Source organism: Gobio gobio, assembly GCF_949357685.1.
Source record: "Gobio gobio genome assembly, chromosome: 6".
Lineage (NCBI taxonomy): Eukaryota > Metazoa > Chordata > Actinopteri > Cypriniformes > Gobionidae > Gobio > Gobio gobio.
The window spans coordinates 23,928,266-23,948,172 of NC_137102.1; the positions used below are offsets into that span (position 1 = coordinate 23,928,266).

General features: G+C 35.3%; 1 protein-coding gene across 3 annotated transcripts in view; it reads right to left on the reverse strand.

The window, feature by feature from the left end:
- pls1 (plastin 1 (I isoform)) overlaps positions 1 to 19,463 on the reverse strand; it is a 31,097-nt gene extending 11,634 nt beyond the window's left edge. Inside the window, exons 1-9 of one of the 3 annotated variants that reach the window (XM_079820544.1) lie at positions 19,171 to 19,463; positions 15,093 to 15,168; positions 11,444 to 11,551; positions 6,626 to 6,786; positions 6,371 to 6,500; positions 4,317 to 4,449; positions 4,105 to 4,186; positions 2,192 to 2,357; positions 1,888 to 2,030 (exon numbers count right to left, since the gene is read on the reverse strand). In XM_079820544.1, coding sequence (XP_079676670.1) covers positions 1,888 to 2,030; positions 2,192 to 2,357; positions 4,105 to 4,186; positions 4,317 to 4,449; positions 6,371 to 6,500; positions 6,626 to 6,786; positions 11,444 to 11,513 — 885 coding nt within the window. In that variant the 5' untranslated portion in view covers positions 11,514 to 11,551; positions 15,093 to 15,168; positions 19,171 to 19,463. Of the gene's footprint in view, positions 1 to 1,887; positions 2,031 to 2,191; positions 2,358 to 4,104; positions 4,187 to 4,316; positions 4,450 to 6,370; positions 6,501 to 6,625; positions 6,787 to 11,443; positions 11,552 to 12,945; positions 13,242 to 15,092; positions 15,169 to 19,170 lie in introns of those variants that run through there. The other 2 variants (XM_079820542.1, XM_079820543.1) reach the window with 2 other exon arrangements.
- Positions 19,464 to 19,907: the final 444 nt, after the last annotated feature.

The window sequence follows — 19,907 nt, forward strand, 5'->3', positions numbered from 1 at the left end:
TTATATCGCAAGATGTTTTGCTCCCCCACAGAAACTTTGCATTCTCTCGCAAAATGTTTTGCATTCCCCCGAGAAACTTTGCGTGTTTTTCGTTCCCTCAATGATCTTTGTGTGTTTTGTGTTCCCTCAAGAAACTTTGCATTCTATCGCAAAATGTTTTGCGTTCCCCTGATATACTTTGCGTTCTCTCGCAAAATGTTTTGCGTTCCCCGTGAAACTTTGCGTTTTTGCAAAATGTTTTGTGTCCCCCCAAGAAACATAGCATTTTCTCGCAAAATGTTTTGCGTTCCCCCGAGATACTTTGCGTTCTCTCATAAAATGTTTGTGTTCCACCAAGAACTTTGCATTTTCTCGCAAAATGTTTTGCTTTCCACGAGAAACTTTGCATTCTATCGCAAGATGTTTTGCTCCCCCCCCAGAAACTTTGCATTCTCTCGCAAAAGGTTTTGCATTCCCCCGAGAAACTTTGCGTGTTTTTCGTTCCCTCAATGAACTTTGCGTGTTTTGTGTTCCCTCAAGAAACTTTGCGTGTTTTCACGAAATGTTTTGCATTCCCCCGAGAAACTTTGCATTCTCTCGCAAAATGTTTTGTGTTCCCTGGGAAACTATGCGTTCTCTCGTAAAGGTTTTGCATTCCACAGCGAACTTTGCATTCTCTCGCAAAATATTTTGCGTTCCCTGGGAAACGTTGCATTTTTGCGAAATGTTTTGCGTTCCCCCAAGAAACATTGCATTCTCTCACAAAATGTTTTGCATTCCCCTGAGAAACTTTGCATTCTCTCGCAAAATGTTTTGCACTCCGCTGATAAAAATGGCATTTTCTTGCAAAATGTTTTGCGTTCCTCGAGAAAGTTTTGTATTCTCTCGCAAAATGTTTTGCGTTCCCCTAGAAACTTTGCGTGTTTTTGCTAAATGTTTAGCGTCCCCCAAGAAACTTTGCATTCTATCGCAAAATGTTTTGCGTTCCCCCAAGAAACTTTGCGTTCTCTCGCAAAATGTTTTGCGTTCCCCCGAGATATTTTGCGTTCTCTCATAAAATGTTTTGCGTTCCCCTGAGATATTTTGCGTTCTCTCATAAAATGTTTTGCGTTCCACCAAGAACTTTGCATTCTCTCGCAAAAGGTTTTGCGTTCCCCAAGAAACATTGCGTATTTGCAAAATGTTTTGTGTCCCCCCAAGAAACATTGCATTTTCTCGCAAAATGTTTTGCATTCCCCCAAGAAACTTTGCATTCTATCACAAGATGTTTTGTTTTCCACCGAGAAACTTTGCATTCTCTCGCAAAATGTTTTGCATTCCCCCGAGAAACTTTGCGTGTTTTGCATTCCCTCAAGAAACTTTGCGTGTTTTATGTTCCCTCAAAAAACTTTGCGTGTTTTCACAAAATGTTTTGCATTCCCCCGAGAAACTTTGCATTCTGTCGCAAAATGTTTTGCGTTCCACCAAAAAACGTTGCATTCTCTCGCAAAATGTTTTGCACTCCTCCGAGAAACTTTGCGTTCTCTCACAACATGTTTTGCGAACCCCCAAAAAACGTTGCTTTTTCTTGCAAAATGTTTTGCGTTCCCTCGAGAAACTTTACTTTTTTTCCCACCACCATGTCCCTTTAGGGGCTCTGTACTTTACTGTAACATTTGATGAATTTAATGCATCCCTGCTGAAATAAAGTATTAGTTTCTTTAAAAAAATAAATAAATAAATAAATAAAATAAATAAATTAAAATCTCAATGACCCCAAACTTTTGAATGGTAGTGTATTTGAAATATATTCAGGAAAAAAACAAATGCTGTATGGTAAACTTCAGTTCAAAGCCTAGTTCTAACAGAGTGATTTATCAGTAATGACTGAGCGACTAATGATGAGTTCTGTTATGAAGCATAAAGTACCTTGATATCTTCACTAAAGTTTCTGATTTGCTGCCAGCCAGCAGCTTTGAGGTGATAGTTGACCCATCGCAGCAAAAGGTCCTCGGGGGACATTGCCATCAGTTGGTCCAGCTCTTCTGACTCACCGAGCAATGCAATTAGAGCTACACACAGATAAATACACAGACACACGTTATTGAAACCTCTTAATCAGTCACTCACATACATGCATGCTTTTATTTATTTATGGCAGCAATAAGTAACTCCATAGGATGGCACCATGATTGCCAGAAATCAATTTAGGCTATTAGAGCAGAGTAATGACCTTCATTGCTTGAGATCTCAATGTCAGCGAAGAGGCCGATTTTTATGATTTGCCAGAGGAGGCCAAGCACGAGGTGAGGGGTCCCTGCTTTCATGTCCTGAGCATCGATGTTGACCACCGTGCAGCCAATAGCCGAAGCAGAGTTAAGTGCCAGCATCAGATTCTCCTGTATTAGTATATAATAGAATAAATAGAACATTATTTGTTGTCAAAATATGTCTCTAATCCAAACATCTTTCATTTTAATAAATATTCTATATTTACTCCAATTATTATAACTATAACTATAACATTTTAATAATCATATTCTATGAGAGTAGTCCACATTATAACGATACACAACTATAACGATAAGGACACAAAATAACGATATCGTTGGAATCACTAAAAACATTGATAGCCAATCATAATCCACCTGAATTAAAGAACTCAAGCATTTAAAATGACAGACAACATAACTTCAGCGCGTGCTTATAATAAATAGAATGTTATCGTGTGGTGATGTGGATTGCTACAGTTATTATCGTTATCTATATAGCTATCGTTCTTTGTGTGAATGGGTCTTAAAGATAATGAAGAAAGATTAATAAGTGCATTAGGGTGAATCTCACAAAACATGTCAAGAACATGTCCAGGTTATATTTGACCCAAAATAAAATAATAAACAAGTTATTAAATGTATGTATTTTGAATAAAAAGAAAATGGCAACACTTTACAATAGTTACATTTGTTAACATTTGTTAAAGCTGCTCTCCGTAACTTTTTTTTTGTTCAAGATTTACAACATTTTTATAATGAGAATGTACAACATGAATCCATTTTCCGAACAGTGTTTTTGTCTTACCTTGAATCATTATGGTACACTTATAATAAGTGTTTATAGTGGGTCTATTTCAGAACTGCTGCGGAGGAGCACAAAAAAGTCACGGACTGCAGCTTTAACATTGACTAACAATAAAAAATACTTCTACAGCATTTATTAATCTTAGTTAATTTCATCGTTTACTAATACATTATCAAAATCAAAAGTTGTATCAGCTAATCTTATTCATAATGGACCTGAGCTAACATGAACTAACAATGAACAGCTGTATTTGAAAAGATGAATAAATTCTTTAAAAAATCACTCAAGTTAATGTTAATGCATTTACTGATGGGACCTTATTGGGTAACACTTTATAATAACTACACGCTATGAAACATTTGTTAAGCTTTAGTAAATAGTAATTTCATCATTTATAAAGCATTAATAGACATTACTAAGCAGTTTATAAATACAGCTATAAATGATTTATTCTTGATTCATAAGCATATCTATATTGTGTTTAATAAATGTATTTTCATACTTTATAAATTATCAATTTATAATTTTTTAAATTAAGTATTACATTATTTACAAACCAGTAAATACCAGCAACTATTACTATGTGTCTAACTAATAAGATGTATAAATGTACATTTAAATAGTTTATTAATCCTTTACTTACACTTTCTAAATGATCTGATGAACCACTGACAACTCCTAAATAACTGGTTTGTAAATAATGTAATACTTAATTTAGAAATGATAAATTGCTCATTTATAAAGTATGAAAAGACAATTATTAAACACATTATAGATATATTTATAAATCAAGGATAAAGCATATATAGCTGTATTTATAAACTGTCTATTAATGTATATTAATGCTTTATAAATGATGAATTAAATATTAATGGATGCTTAACTAATGCTTCATAGCATGTAGTTATTATAAAGTGTTACCAAACTGGGTAATATTTTATAAATTTTATTTTTGATTTTAGGCGAAAATGTAACATGGGGGCTAAGAATCAGCCATTAGGTGAGGTTTTCAAAGATCTTTATTCTGATGTGACCTCTTTGTTGGATTTCAAAAGTGAGAGCACTTACAGTCATTGTAAACGGAGTGCATTTCTTTGTGTTGATGACCCGCTCATCAATGGTGTCCGGCTGCGAGAGGTTGATCATTTTGCTGCGAAGAAATCGCCAAGAGGTTGTTAAACATGAACTCTTAATAATCAGTAAATGTGATGAATAATTAATAGCAGTGTATTGAACAGCACAACAAACAAATAAAACATTACACAGTAAACCAGTATTACCACAACAATATTCCATCTTTTACGGATTTGAATAAACTGTCAGTTTCCGGGTCCATTGGGATCAGATGTTGACAGTCAGGATCTTTTGCCAAGGCCTTATTGATCCAGTTCACAAAGGCCACTTTTTCTTCATCTGAGAACCGTTTATAAAAACAAAACATTAGGGAAAAGACATTTGGTCCACTTGTGTGAGGGATCATTGATTGACGAATCTCATTTCAAACTGTTCAAAAAGGGTTTGATTTTTCTGAAACAAGAACTGCTCAGAGGCTTTATGTGTTGCCAAATGAAACAGGACATTCAATAAGGAAATATGCATAGAGCCGGACGTAATTTATTCAACAGGAATTAATTTGATGGTGATTACATGGCAGAATGGAGGTGGGCGGCTGGAGTTATTTATGATATGAAAAAATGAGGCAAAGCAAGTTATTACATCTTGATGAATGAAGACACATGTTTTTTTTTTTTTTTTTTTTTTTTTAAATTTGCATTTACTGTTTCCCCGCCATTGACAAGATTTTCTATCATTTTTGAGACAAAGCTTCCCCACCACTTTCCTGTTTTTCCTGCAATCCCTGTTTTCACTGTTATAAGTTAGGGGCGCTGTTAGGCATCTTTTGAAATAGTACAGAATCTACAGATCCAAAACCAAGAGAAGAAGATCTGCTTAAACCAGAAGGAGCAGATAGAGGCATCGCTTACGCACAAGTAATCTAACATGATCATCAAACATTAAACAGCATATAAATCAAAACTGCCTAACGTTACTAAATTAACTCTCAAATCCACAGAGGTATAGGACTGTGAAGCTTTGAGGGTGTTGATGGACTTGATCTACTCCAATGTTTTGATCATCGTTCTGAATCCGATCCAGATGAAGTCTTTGACCAAAAAATTATTTTCTCCGCTTTTTGATCAAAATTTATTTTTATTTTTATTTGTATTAGTTTTTTTATGAAACTTACCCACATTCAATGTTGATAAAAAAGAATGAATGAAGCTAGAATAAATTGTATTACTATTTTTGTTTACACTTTATTTTAAGGTGTCCTTGTTACTAGTTAACAATTAATTAACTACATGTACTTACTATATAACTAGGGTTAGGGTTAAAGTTTGGTTTGGGTTAGTTGCACTATGCATAACTGTTATTACTATAGTAACTACAGTACATGTAAAATGTGTAACAGGGACACTGTAAAAAGCAGGCACTCTGTTCTTTCTTAAGATATATTGTCTGTTTTCATATTCATACAACAAAATATTCCGGGGACTGTGAAGGTTTTATGAATATGATTAAAAATGCACTAGGCTGGCTGGCAACTTTTGAAGTAAATGCTGGTGGGGAAAAAAGTTAAGAATGAAAGTAAGGTACATTTCAATTTCATATTGACTGTCTACACTCTTGACTGTCTCTTGACTATTGACTGTCTCCAAAAAATTATTGTCATTTTCCATGAAGAGCCTTTAACATCCACGGAACCTTTCTTGTGCACAAAAGAGTTTATATAGGTTCTTTAGATTATAAAAATGTTCTCCACACCAAAGAAGACGGTGCACTTTGATACTTATGAATGGAAGAAAGTGCAACGCCTTCTAAATGAAATAGCCAATCGTTTATTAGTAAAGTCATTGCGTCACTGCAGCTTCTGTTAGAAGCTCCGGTTGCTATAGTAACAGGCAGTGTTCTGAGACGTGTTTGCGATTGCGCATGTGCATTAGCTTTGTCCAGGCTGAAAAGTGCAGTTTTTTGTCATGATTCGATCGTTTAAAAACCAAATTTATGAGGCAGTTGTTGTCAGCTTTCATTGGTGATTTCAAATATGAAATTTAATTGTAAGCTTGGCGAACAGTTTTGGAAATTCGATGTTTCCCCATTCAAAGAGATAGGAGCTGCACTTGGATGCCCAAGAGGCAAAAATGACTGCCAAGTGAATGACTTGTCTTAAAGGGACTTTTTCAACACTAAGAAAAACTGGTTCTATTATGGCATCACTGCAAAAACATCCTTTTTTTGGAACCTAGAGTGTAAGGAATGGAAATGTCACCACCTGAGTAAGAATGCTGTGTTCCTTCACTTGAGATCTTTGATGTTCCTCCAAATGACCGAATCCCATCCCGCCTGGAGATGGACTTGCGGAATGTTTCTCTCACTTCTTTACCTCTAAGCTCTTGGTATATCTGAAAAATGTAGTGAGATCTGAGCTTTCAAAGTGCAACAGTGACACGAGCAGCTGAGGTATACTTTGACCTATAACAACTCATCAACACTTCAAGATAAGGCAAAAACTCATAATCAGGCTTACCACAACAAACTCTTCAAAACTGATCTTCTCGTCTTTGTTGGTATCACCAGCAATGAATTTCTCCACAATCTCCCGTACCTTGTATCCCGGAAGGTGAAAGCTGGCCTCTCGAAAGAGCTCTTGAAGTTCAAAATCGCTTACAAAGCCACTGTTATCAATATCTAGAATGAACAACAGTTTTAATCATACTATTTATAGTAGCTGAATTCTTCATAGCAGAAAATCTTGGTTGCTCTTTATTTTACACTGTAAAGGTTTGATTTGAGTAGAGCCAACTCAAATTAAACAAATTGGTTCAAACAAATTAACAACTTTATTTTTCTTTTGAGTTCCCAAAATTGACACATTTTAAGTAATGAATTGTTTCATTGTTTTTAGTTTTATGAACTTGTTTCTTTTAATTCAGACTAACTTAAATTTAACCGAGAATGGGCTGGTATTTCTATTTCCCAGCATGCTTTGCCATGACACTCAAAAGGCACAGTAAATGCCAAAATTAAGTGTTATATTATGTTTTTTGTTTTTTTGTTGTTTGTTGCAAGATAAGTTAAATGGGAGATTTCAACCCGTTCTCACTCCCAAGGCGTCAAATTCCGACGCATGGTCAAGTGCTTTCCGCGTCACAATAAAGACGCTAAAGGTACCCCTAGGCGTCACTATATTGACGCGCCGAGTGCTCCATTCATTTCAACGAGAAACCTTTGCCGTCAGACACAGACGCGTTGGGCATGGGAACGTTATCGTCATGATGATCATATATTGGGTTATGATTTTGCCATTATGACATGTTGGACTGTGATTCTCAATTTAATCAGCCAGCATCATTTTATTTACGCTATCTAGACACGTTTTAACATGTAACCCAACCCCATTCCATCCCTAAACCTACCCATTTGTGTGGTATAAAATGCAGATATAACAGGCAGAGTCGACTGCATGCACAATTTATTCAAAAACTACAAATATTCCGAGGCCAAGCGATTGATTTGTGTGAAGGAAATCCCCAAAAGCGATCTGCGTCACCATCCGCAGAAGATCACGAACACATAAAATTTCAAATATTGCCGCCCGTTAGGTCAGTTTTCATAGTGAAATTGCATTGGCTCTAGTATGTCTCGTGACCAATTGCGTCATTACGTCAGCTTTGATTGTAAAATGTCATTGGTTCTCGTGTGTCTTGTGACCGATTGTGTCATGCTAAAGAGGCGTGTGTATTATTTGAATGAGATATGAATGAATGCGTTAACGGAGCGGCGGGATCATCATTTCAGCGATTAAAACATTAAGATCAACTCAGTTCTTTACATGAAGACATCGTGTGACTTCAGAAGACTTGGAATGCAACATGAGTTAATACTTTTATACTGTTTTTCGTCAGTTTTTGCAATAAATAGATGTGACTGTACTTCTATTTGCCTGTTATGTGTTTCTATATTGTTTAGGAGTGGGTAGGTTTAGGGTAGGAGTTGGGTTAGTTGCTCCAAAATATAAAAGTAACCTTTAAATATGAATAAAATATGAATAAAATCATGTATGCTTTTACAAATGCAAAGAATAAAATGCGTCTTGATCTGACGCATTGGGTAAACAACTGAAATCAATGGAGCCCTCAGCGCGTCAATATAGTGAAGCCTAGGGGTGACTTTGGCGTCTTCGTTGTGACACGGAAGGCACTTGACCATGCTTCGGATTTTGATGCCTTGGGAGTGAGAATGGGTTGGAGATTTAGTAGTGTTTAATGTTTTGTTATGCTAGTTAGAAGAGTTTCTGTTATGTTGTTTGTTTTTGTAGGGCTACCTTCATGGTGATGAGTGTAGCATGAGCTTAGTTTGAGAACAGATATATGTTAGATGTATTATATTGCTGTCCTCATTCAGCAAGTGCTATAATGCTAATGCTACCAAAGCATTGTGTAACCAATTAGCAAGGTGGCATTTATTGCATTAGCTAGTTAAAGCTAGTCAAGTTTCCGCTACTAAAATTTGAGATTATATTATATTATTAATTTAAATGTATAAATTAGCTTACTCAAATATTTCAAGTTTAGAGCAATTAAAATGTATGATTACAAAATAAAAATCTGCAAGTTCTGCTTACTTAAACTTTAGATTTCTTACCTTAAAAAAAAATTGAGGCAATTTGTTTTAGCTTTGCCATCTTATTCAGGTTTACAGTGTACATGTACTTATGTCAAAGACGAAAAGGGGTATTCAAGCATCAAAAAATAAATGTGCAATACGGCTTAAAATTAAGAGTTTTTTTCCCTGTACATTAGAATGTGTCCTGTTAAATTTTATATATTTTTCTGAGCAAAAAATAATGAGAAGAAACCCACTAAAATGTCATTCAGTGTAACAATATTTATGTATCATAAAATCTTATTAGGCATATTTTAAATGGGAATAATTTGATGACATATTAAAAGACCCTATATAAGGATCACAGTGCAGCCCTCAAATACTAATTTATTGTAATTTTTTTTTAAATCTTTATACTTTGCCACTATCCTTCAAACCACTGGGTTTTACCCATTTGTCAGCAAGAAGTTTTTGAAGTGAAAATCATTTAAAATATAATAAAATTTAGTATAATCACTTATTCTTTTATATATTGTTTCATTTTTAAATAAATATATCTGTTACGCTGAATGACCATGGTTTGTTACTCTGAATGACATTTTGCCAAAAAGGGAGATAATATTGCTATTGTTCCCATAATTGCAATGTTTTTAGTATTAGTCTGCATCATTAAATTAGTTTAATAGTATTCCTGAGTAAATGACGGTAGAAGCAGATGTTGAAAAATAATAAGCATTTCTGTTCTGATGCTCCCTGCTTGTTTAGCTTGTCACTTTGTTTCCGATTTGCTCGGCTCCAAAAATTACTCCTTGCAGCTATATTTATGAATACTTTTTGTTTCCCAACATAAATTATGTTATCAGGATTGGTATTTTGGGAAGAGAATCCCCTCAATGGTCTTTTTTTAACTTGTGACATACCGTAGTGAGGGGGAACTCCCTGATCAGAAATATTGGTGAGCTATTATTCTGACAATCACAATCCTGAATAACCTTTCTCTTTTCCTTGCTAAAGGCCTGTTCACACCAAGTATGATAACGATAATGATAAAGATAAAGGTATAGTTAAAAACAAATCATTCTAAATATAAAATAATAGTAGTCCACACCACAACTATAACAAAACCGGCACAGAGAAACAATATAGTGGAATCACTTTCAGAGCGATAATTTTTCCAGCTAATGAACGATAAGCATTGACAGGCAATCAGAATCCATACCGCTTCAAAGAGCTTCAGCATTTAAAGCATCAGACAACAAAACTACAGTAGCCTACATGCTTAGAATGAACAGGGTTATCGTGTCGATGCTGATATAATTACCGTTGTAATTATCATAATAGTTATTGTTCTTGGTGTGAATGGGCTTTAAGAGTGCCACCCTATAGCTACAGGGTCTGCATTTACTTTTTGGCCTTTTGGGATGTTACAGGGCCTTTCAACTCTCTCTGTTCGTGGGCATCTAAAATGAATCATTAACACAAATTAAACAATACAAAATTTTTTATTATAATATTTATTAATTTGAAGACATTTGTATGTGCTAAACATTCCTCATTGATCTGTAATATAAATAAAATTCTAAAATTGTTTTTTTATACAGTGATACTGTCATTCAGTGTAATGGATGACACTTTGGTGTAACAGAGAATTAGCATTACACTGAATGAAAAACACATTACCCTGAATGACGAAACTTCTACTTCAGCTTAAATTGCAGGCCATCAACTGGCCACTTTTATCAAACAGTGAGTTTGACCAGTAAAGTTAATCACAATTATTCACAACTTATTTTTCAAACAATCTAACAATATAACTGTTTTTTTGGCATTTCACTGAATGACATGCGTTTTTGTAACTTAGGCTACCGCACCATGAAAAGATGGAATTATCAAATATTTAAGAGCAATGAATTCACTTTTCTGCAGCACCACATTGTCTTCAGGGTGCCTTTTGATGATGTCACAGACTGTCAAATTTGTTTTATATAGGATTTCAGAATGGCTTCTTGATGTTACACTGAATGATCACTTACAAACTGCATTTTTGGGACAAAAGTCCCCATGTTATTTAAATACTTAAATAAATAAATAAGACAGTCCTTTTTAATATAACACAGCCAACACTTATTTGAAAATGCCAAGTAAACAAATATATATTTTTTAACTTGGTATTTTTTATGTTTATGTAAAGATGTAATGGCAAAATCAAAGTCCGGACCATTACGCTGAATGACAGTTTTACACTTTGGAAAATTATTACCATTCGTTGACATTTTATTTTGACAAAAGTTATATGAAAAATTAAAGTAGACACTTTACTTGCATTTAACATGTTTTTTATGTATATAAAATGACTTTTGTAAACTTAATTAGTTAATTGTGACGTCTTGTCTTTGACCCACTTACAGTGGTACCTAAGAAAGTACTGGGTAATATAACTACAGGGGTTAAGGGTACCTAGTTATCACCCAGTTATTGCAATTACTTGATTATAAGCACATGGGGAAACAGGGCTGTAAAATAAAGTGCTACCAAAATCTTTGACTTAAAAAACGATAAATTATGTGTGTAGAACCACGTGATATGGCGATCAGCCATCAAAACACATTTTTGTTCTCAGTTATTGTAATCTTCTGTAATATTTGACACCTCACAAGCATCAAGTCAGGTGATTCAAGCACATTTCACAGGTTCCAATGCACAATTAACTAAACCTAGATTCAGACAGAGTTTTACTGACCGATTTTGTTGAAAGCCTCTCTCAGTTCATCCAGATCTTCTCGGGAGATCTGTGTGACGTTGTTCTCCATGCTGGTCTCTTCACAGCAGTCCTCACCATGCAAAAGACCTGTCAAAAAGGCCCACACAGAGAGTTTGTGCGCTACCCTGTTTGCCCACTGCTGTATCTCTATGATAAGCAAATCCATGATGGACACAACTGGTAAAAATACTTCACAAAATGCAGTTGTATGGTAGTTGACGTACACTACCGTTCAAAAGGTTGAGGGTTTTTTGTGTTTGAATATAATCAAGAATACACTGTAAAAATGCTGTAATTTTAACTGTAAAAAGGTTGTAAAAATGCTACAATAAAAACCTATTAATAGGTTAACAGTAAGTTCCCTTACTATTACACACAGGGAAAAACTATAATAGATCTAACCTTACATTTCATATGATTTTTCTGTAAAATAGAGTAAAACAACTTCTTATTTCAAGCTAATTGTGATGAACTTTGATTCATCATGTGGCTTTCTCTTTACCACCAGTTTTATTATTATGGTCTTTGCCAGTATGTTATAAAGGTAAAAAACCTTGTAAATTACAGTTTTAAATTGTAAAATGTACATGTTATTTTTTAACATGTACATTTTATTTTTGGGCAACCACAACTACTTGTTTTCTTTCTAAAAAATGACACTTTTTTACAGTGTACAATAAAAACAGTTATTACAATTTTATTACAATGTTATTACAATTTAGAATTATGTTTTCTATTTTGATAAAAAAAAAATGTATTCATGTGATGTCCTTACTCCAGTCTTCAGTGTCACATGATCCTTTAGAAATCATTCTAACTTGATGATTTGATGCTTAAGAAACATTTATGATTATTATCATTGTTGAGCTTAATAACAGCTTAATATGTTTGTGGAAACAGTAATAGATTTTTTTTTTTTTTGGATTCTTTGTTCAAAAGAACAGCATTTATTTGAATCTGAAAACATTATAAATGCCTTTACTGTCACTTCTGATTATATTAATGCATCCTTGCATAGTGATAATATTAATTTCATAAAAAAATTCTAGTGTATAACATGTAAATTATCTTTTTTTTTTTTTTTACATCAGCATCAAGATTTTAGGTTTCACCGGTTCTTCACTGGTTCATTTGAAATGGTGCTGAGGTGTGATACATACATTTTTAAAAGTACAAATATTCCACGTATCCATTTTAAATAATATGAAACCATAAAAGCTGCTGGAAAAACAACTAAAAGAATTAGCAAAACGCTAGTCTGGCATGTCACACTGTAGGAGAGGTCAACATCCCAGCAGTATTTTATAGCATCTACAAGTTACAAGAATAAGCTCACTGAATCATCAGTTTCCTATTATCAATCAAAGAAGTATCAGTAAATAATCAGAACTCGAAAGCTACGGGACACATAAAAACTAGCATGTTTTGATGAGATAAACAGTAAAATCGATGCTTGAATGCCGGCATTGTGAAAACGATACCTTTCTCCTAAAAAGCCCCACGACTCAGCTTGAGATTGCCCTAGAACAGATGCAGATATTCCAATCGAATCCACTGAAGTGACATCTGTCCTCTCCAACTGCGTATGTGGAGCTCATGAAGATAGTGGTGAGGTAAGAGACCTTTGGCCTGTAATGTCTATTAAAGGCGAGGCTTCGTACTAAGACAGATCTGAAGTTAACGTTTAACGCCCAACCCAATGCTGTGTCAGCTGAAACTGTCATGACATTCGTTCCTTGTACTAACTAGCTGTGACATGTGAGCATACTTTATACTTAAATAACTTTGTGACCTAAAATAAAATGCTCAACATTTCATTGGTTTTATCATCAAAGCTCAGATAACAATATTCTCACACAAACACAACCATAAACACACAATCTGGAAGGCCTTTGATAAAGGATATACTGTATATGATAAAATGAGCCGTTTAATTTGTTTCATAACTAGAGCGACTAGATACAAGAGCAGAACGAGAGGACAGCGATGATACAGGAGACACGGTCATGATCGCCTCCTGCCATGTAATAAGACCTTATCAGCTGACCGAATGATTGGAAAATTGGAATTCACCACTCATAAAACAGAAGAATGTGCTGAAAAATAACATTCTACCACACGCGTGTCTCTTCTGTGCTGTTGAACTCACTGGAGGCGGAACAAGAAACCTCAGCTGACAGATGTTTGACAGCAGACCTTCATGTTTTAAGCATGACTCTACACAATGCAGCATTTGCTCATGGTAAGACGAGGTAAACAAACCTTTGTAAAACTTAATTTCATGATAGAACCACTACAAATAATTGAAGTGTAGATGGGGAAAAATAATGATAAAAAATAAAACAAATATATAAATATTAAATAAAATTCCTCCTCAAAAACATCTACATTTATGCATTTAGCAGATGCTTTTATCCAAAGCAACTAACAGAAGAAGAACAAAGCATTCATCAAAGAGCCAACAATCTTTGTAATACAAAATGCCTGGTTTTTAGACAACTACATTATGAAACCAGCATGTGTGTGTTCATGTTTTTCTATCCCGATGGGGACTTGAACCTGAATGCACACTCACTCATGGGGACTCGTGGCACCGGGGGATCTAAATTGAGGGCTCCTATGAGGAAACAAGCTTATAAATCATACAGAATTAGTTTTTTTCTAAAATGTAAAAATGCAGAAAGTTTTGTGTGATGATAGGGTTCGTGTAAGGGGAGAGAATACACAGTTTGTACAGTATAAAAACCATTCCGCCTATGGAGAGTCCCCAGACTCCCCACAAAGATAGCAAATTAGTGTGTGTGTGTGTGTGCATTGGGTTAAGAGTCTGTGGTCATTAAGCGCTTGCGGTACGTCTTAATTGGTGCTTAATTGCTTTAAGTTTAATTGCTGTCATAAATTTAGGTGAAATCAAAGTGGTGCTAAAGTCCTAATCTGCAATAAATTCACTGGACTTTCGGCTCCTTATTTATAATAAGTGTCTTTAACTATGATGAACATTTAAATTAATCATTGGTAACACTTCATTTTACAGTCCTTGTTACATATGTTACATGTAGTTATTATAATAATCACTATACATTATGCATAATTACACGCAACTAACCTGAAACCAAACCATAATCCTAACCCTATAGTATGTTGTTAATTAATATTACTTGGTACTTAAATATATAATTATTCTGTGACAAGTAAATACATGTTGGTAACACTTTAGTTTAGGGTTCAATTCTCACTATTTACAGTCGCTTATTACCATGCAAATTATTAGGATATTGGCAGTTTATTAGTAATTATAAAGCACATATTAATGCCTTACCATATTCTACATCTTTAATCCTACCCAATACCTAAACTTAACAACTACCTTACTAACTATTAATAAACAGAAATTAGGAGTTTATTGAGGCAAAGGTCACAGTTATTAGCTAGTAATAAAAGTGAGAATTGGACCCTAATCTTAAGTGTGGCCTAGATGTTTTTACATTTTACTTATGTTTAAAAAAAAAAAAAAAACGAATGCACATTTAGAAAAACAACCACAATAATCGTTCCAGGAAATAAAAAGTAATCATGGTAATATGCTTATTCAAGCCGAACCAGTGAAACAAACGCATTATCAACTTACCACACAAAGCCACTCACTTCCTGTTTTCAAGGGATCCAGGTAACAGCTGCCATGCACTAAAAGATCTTTGCGCGGTCTATAATAAAGAAGGATACTCTCCTTAGATAAATAAGGTAATATTTCGGAGGAGCAAATGGGTGGAAAAGCAGCCGTTTCAAGTCCCAAGAATGCTTCACTGATACCCAATACTGAGCTCACTCCTTTAAGAGACTCATCGGCCTCTGGGTTGCCACCTGCATTATTGATCACTCTGAAAAGAGGATCAGTTACCACATCTCACAAGGCCCTTGCAGCAGGACATAGGTTAAGTATGCCACTCATAATTCCTCTAGTTTAATATAATCTTACTTCAAGTGAGGTTATGCATGTTTTGGAGGTTCCCTGTCTGTTCCCTTACAGAGCCAACAAAGTCTCGAAGGTTGATGCCAACCATCACGAAAGAGTCATGAGTCACCTCAAACAGGAGTGTTACATCCGCTGTTTAAGCTAGTTTCGGTAACACTTTATTTTACAGTGTCCTTGTTACGTTACACATAGTTTCTATAGTAATAGCAGTAAATTATGCATAATTACATGCAACTAGCCCTAAACAAAACCTTAACCCTAAACCTGAACCCTGCAAGTGCACTATAACAAGGACACCTTAAAATAAAGTGCAACCCTACTTTAATTTTCCATTTTATATTTGCGCTTAACAGAGTTATTAGGATGGGGCAAACTGAGTGTTTTGCAAATGATTCTTGGACCCTATAAGATCAAAACATATAAGAACAACAACAACAATAAGTAGGCCTAGCTAATATATATAAAACATTATTAATAATACTCCACTAAATGATTATATGTGGAGTATGTTTATGGGGATGGATGCACTTTTTTGAGCTTCAAACTCAATGGACCCCGTCCCTGCCATTATAAAGCTTGGAAGCGTCAGGATATTTTTTTTATATAACTCCGATTGTGTTCATCAGAAAGAAGAATGTCATATACTCCTAGAATGGCTTGAGGGTGAGTAAATCATGGGGTCATTCTTTTTATTTTAAAGTGAACTACTCCTTTAACTATAGCCTATGTACAGGCCTTAATGTGTGTTTTCTCAGACATTCCAGTCCACATGGTTTATATTTAACAATCAAATGTTGATATTCAACTTAAGTACTGTTATTACAACATTTCTAGACCACCCACCATAATCGCACATGTTTTTTAAAGAACACTACACCAAAAAGCTTGTTTATCCCATTTTAGCAGATGTCCTTATTATTAATGTCATTGTTATTATTAATTTCATGGCATGATATGTAAGTTCCAGAGAGTAAAGTGAGTCTGTACTGCCTTGATCAGCAGCTCTAGCGGTACTCAACAATTTATCAACACACAACACTTGTTTTCCTTGCCATGGTAGCAGCATCATATCAGATTACAGTATAACTCTAATCAGGGCCGTAACCACCATACACATTGAGGAATAGACAAGTCCCCCCCAATAATAAGAAATGGCCAAATTTTTGCATTGCTCTGCTGAACTTCATTATGCAGCGCTCTGTTTGTTAGGATGACAAAAAGGTTTAAAAGTTACATTTTTAGTCTGGTTTGCCTCAGGTCTAACAGCGCTCGTCAATGTCAAAATGATTGAGATGGCCAATCAAATCAAAGTAGGCAGGGTTTACGTTGCGCGTCAAAGGTCATTGTTAGTATGGTTTTACATCAAAAAATGTCATAATTTATAAATAAAAAGCATTTTTTCTATACTGATATTAGCCCTCTGGCTTGAATTCTCTGTTTCAAGGGGCGTGTCTGATGTGAGACTTCAGTGAAAATGCCCACTGTTGTGATTGGCTGACATCTTTGCATTTGAAATGAGTAGGCCTATTAGATTATGTGGCGGAGGGGGCGTGGTGTAGCCAGGCACCGTCTGACTCTGCAAGCACTGCCAGAGAGAGAGACGGACTGGGCACACAAGATAGCTGAGAAAGTTTTATTGTACTGAGTTGTTAAGAACACTGAGAGCACAAGTTTATTTTGTTTGTATCTGATAGTTCTGAATAATCACGAGTCCCAGTCACGCAACCCTGTCTTCTTCCTCCTTATTCTACGAACTTTGTAACATGTGGAACCCTTCTCGAAATTACTAATTTTTTTTTACCATCACAGCCATCGAGATGAACGAATCGTGAAAGTGTTTATTATAGCATTATTTTTCGATCTTTTCCCATCACATGAAAGGCTTGAGCATTGGTTACATACAGAGACAGTCTGTTGATCCCGTGAATGCAGTGATCTTGTCATTGCAACACTATTTCTCTCACAAAATGCTTTGACCACAACTTACAGCAAACACAACATCGACATGAATACAGTAAGAGCTTTGTTGTGCAGCATAACAGCGTCATTCATTATAACGGCAGTTTGGACAAGTGTGCAGATACACTCGCGACGTGTGATTGACAGCTCCGAACATTAAAGAGTGTTCTTTTAATCGCTCTCTGTAATCATTTAAATAACAGATTTGTTTCATGCTACTAACCAAACCATATGAAGTTGATCGTTTTTGTCACTGGCTTGATTCACTGATGCATTACGCTTAGGGCATCAAGACGGCCAGCGGCAGGACTGACAGTATTAAACGATTTCGAAAGAAAGTCTGTGTGAACTTGAATGATTAGCTACACATCAGAAATCACTGATCACAGATCAGGCATTAATGAACACTGTTACTCACTGTTTGTGGCGGTGCTGTCGAATCCATAAGGTAAAAGTCTGTTTGTAATGCCTGTGCTGACATCGCGACTGATAAACGGAATCCATTTTCTCCAAATTCTCTGGGTGGGCAAAGCAGAGGAAGGGGAGGTAACCATTTCCCGTATGACGACATACAGGGAAGATTCCAGATCGGCTCGTCTGAGCTTTCATTTTCTCCCAGAACTCGGTTTACACCTATCAAAATTTCTAGCCACTTGGGGACCATATACAGGCTAGGGGAATTCATATTAATGTTAAAAAACCTCATAAAATGAAAATTTCATACATGGGACCTTTAATGCCATTGCGGAGACTCTATTCTTTTGTAGGGTTCAATTCTCACTATTTACATTCGCTTTTTACCGTGCAAATTATTAGGATATTGGCAGTTTATTAGTAATTATTAAGAACATATTAATGCCTTACCATATTCTACATCTTTAATCCTACCCAATACCTAAACTTAACAACTACCTTACTAACTATTAATAAACAGAAATTAGGAGTTTATTGAGGCAAAGGTCACAGTTATTAGCTAGTAATAAAAGTGAGAATTTGACCCTAATCTTAAGTGTGACCTACATGTTTTTACATTTTACTTATGTAAAAAAAAAAAAAAAAAAAAACGAATGCAAATTTAGAAAAACAACCAAAATAATCGTTCCAGGAAATAAAAAGTAATCATGGTAATATGCTTATTCAAGCCGAACCAGTGAAACAAACGCATTATCAACTTACCACACAAAGCCACTCACTTCCTGTTTTCAAGGGATCCAGGTGTCCCTGCTCTTAATATACAATCATTGATGAACATCTTTGATTTTAATGAAAAAGAAAAAAAAACGATATGAGGGTGGATTAGAACCCGGAACCTTTGACACGGTTTCTACCACCAGACCACTAGGGAATCCAAATGTTAGCAGCAGATCTATTTATTTATTCACTAATGTGAAGAATCTTGGGACTAACAATATATTTGACGTAAATGAACGCAAATACCGTTTGCAAATAGTCCCAAAAGGATTATTTCCCAAATAGAATTAGGCCTAGAATTGAATTCACTGTTCTGTTTCTTTATGCTTATAAAATTTAAATAAATTGGTCCCCCCACCCCCCAATGTTCACATGGTTACGGCCTTGACTCTAATACCCTCTGATACAAATAAGGATTTGAAAATGAACTTTAATCACACAGAGTTCAGCAGATGCAGTAGTGGAAAATATCATTATATAATACATCAGGCAAAAACAACAATAATAAAATTAATTAATTAATAAATGATCCATCATACTGTTCATAAAAATTAATTACAAAGCAAAACAGCCACAATCTCACCTGTAATTGTGCTATTTGGTTTCTTGGTCCAAAAAAATAGCCTGTGGAGTCCTCTTGTGATTAACGCCATGGCTTTCTTCTAATGCAGGTCTAGATAACCAAAATATCAGACAACAAGCCACAAATCTGGAAATCGCATAAACATCACACACTGATCATGGTAAGTCCATGGACAACTACAGGCCTACTGGTGAGGACAGCATCATGATGTCTACAACGAATAAGAGAAAAAGAAAGAGGCAAACAAGTCTGCGTCACCTAGACCCTTCTGTGTGCCAGCATTCCCACACAACACAACTTTTTTGGGTTGAAGCAATAACTTGCTTCACAATATGGCAAGACTCCAGCCTAATGCGGTGCTGCAATGGCCTGTCTACTGCATTATCCTAATCTCCCTTCAGAAACACATGTGAGAGAGTGATAGAGGGAATATCATCACTTTTTCTGTACTATAACTTTATTTTATTCATCAAATATGGTAAAGGTGAAAATGTAGTAGCAGGCTAAAAGTGGAGAGCACAGTGTGCGAAAGAGAGAAACAAACAGCAGGTGGCGCTAACTACAAAGAATAGTCAACAGAACAGGCACTGTTAGTGTGTTTGTCGTGAATTAACTATCCCTATGTCATTGTTCTTGAGTTATGTAACAAAAAATCTGCTTTCACTGATTTTAATCCCAAAGAATCCTTGTTTTAATCGGTTTCCAACCTTTACAAACCAAGGGAACCCCCACCAAGA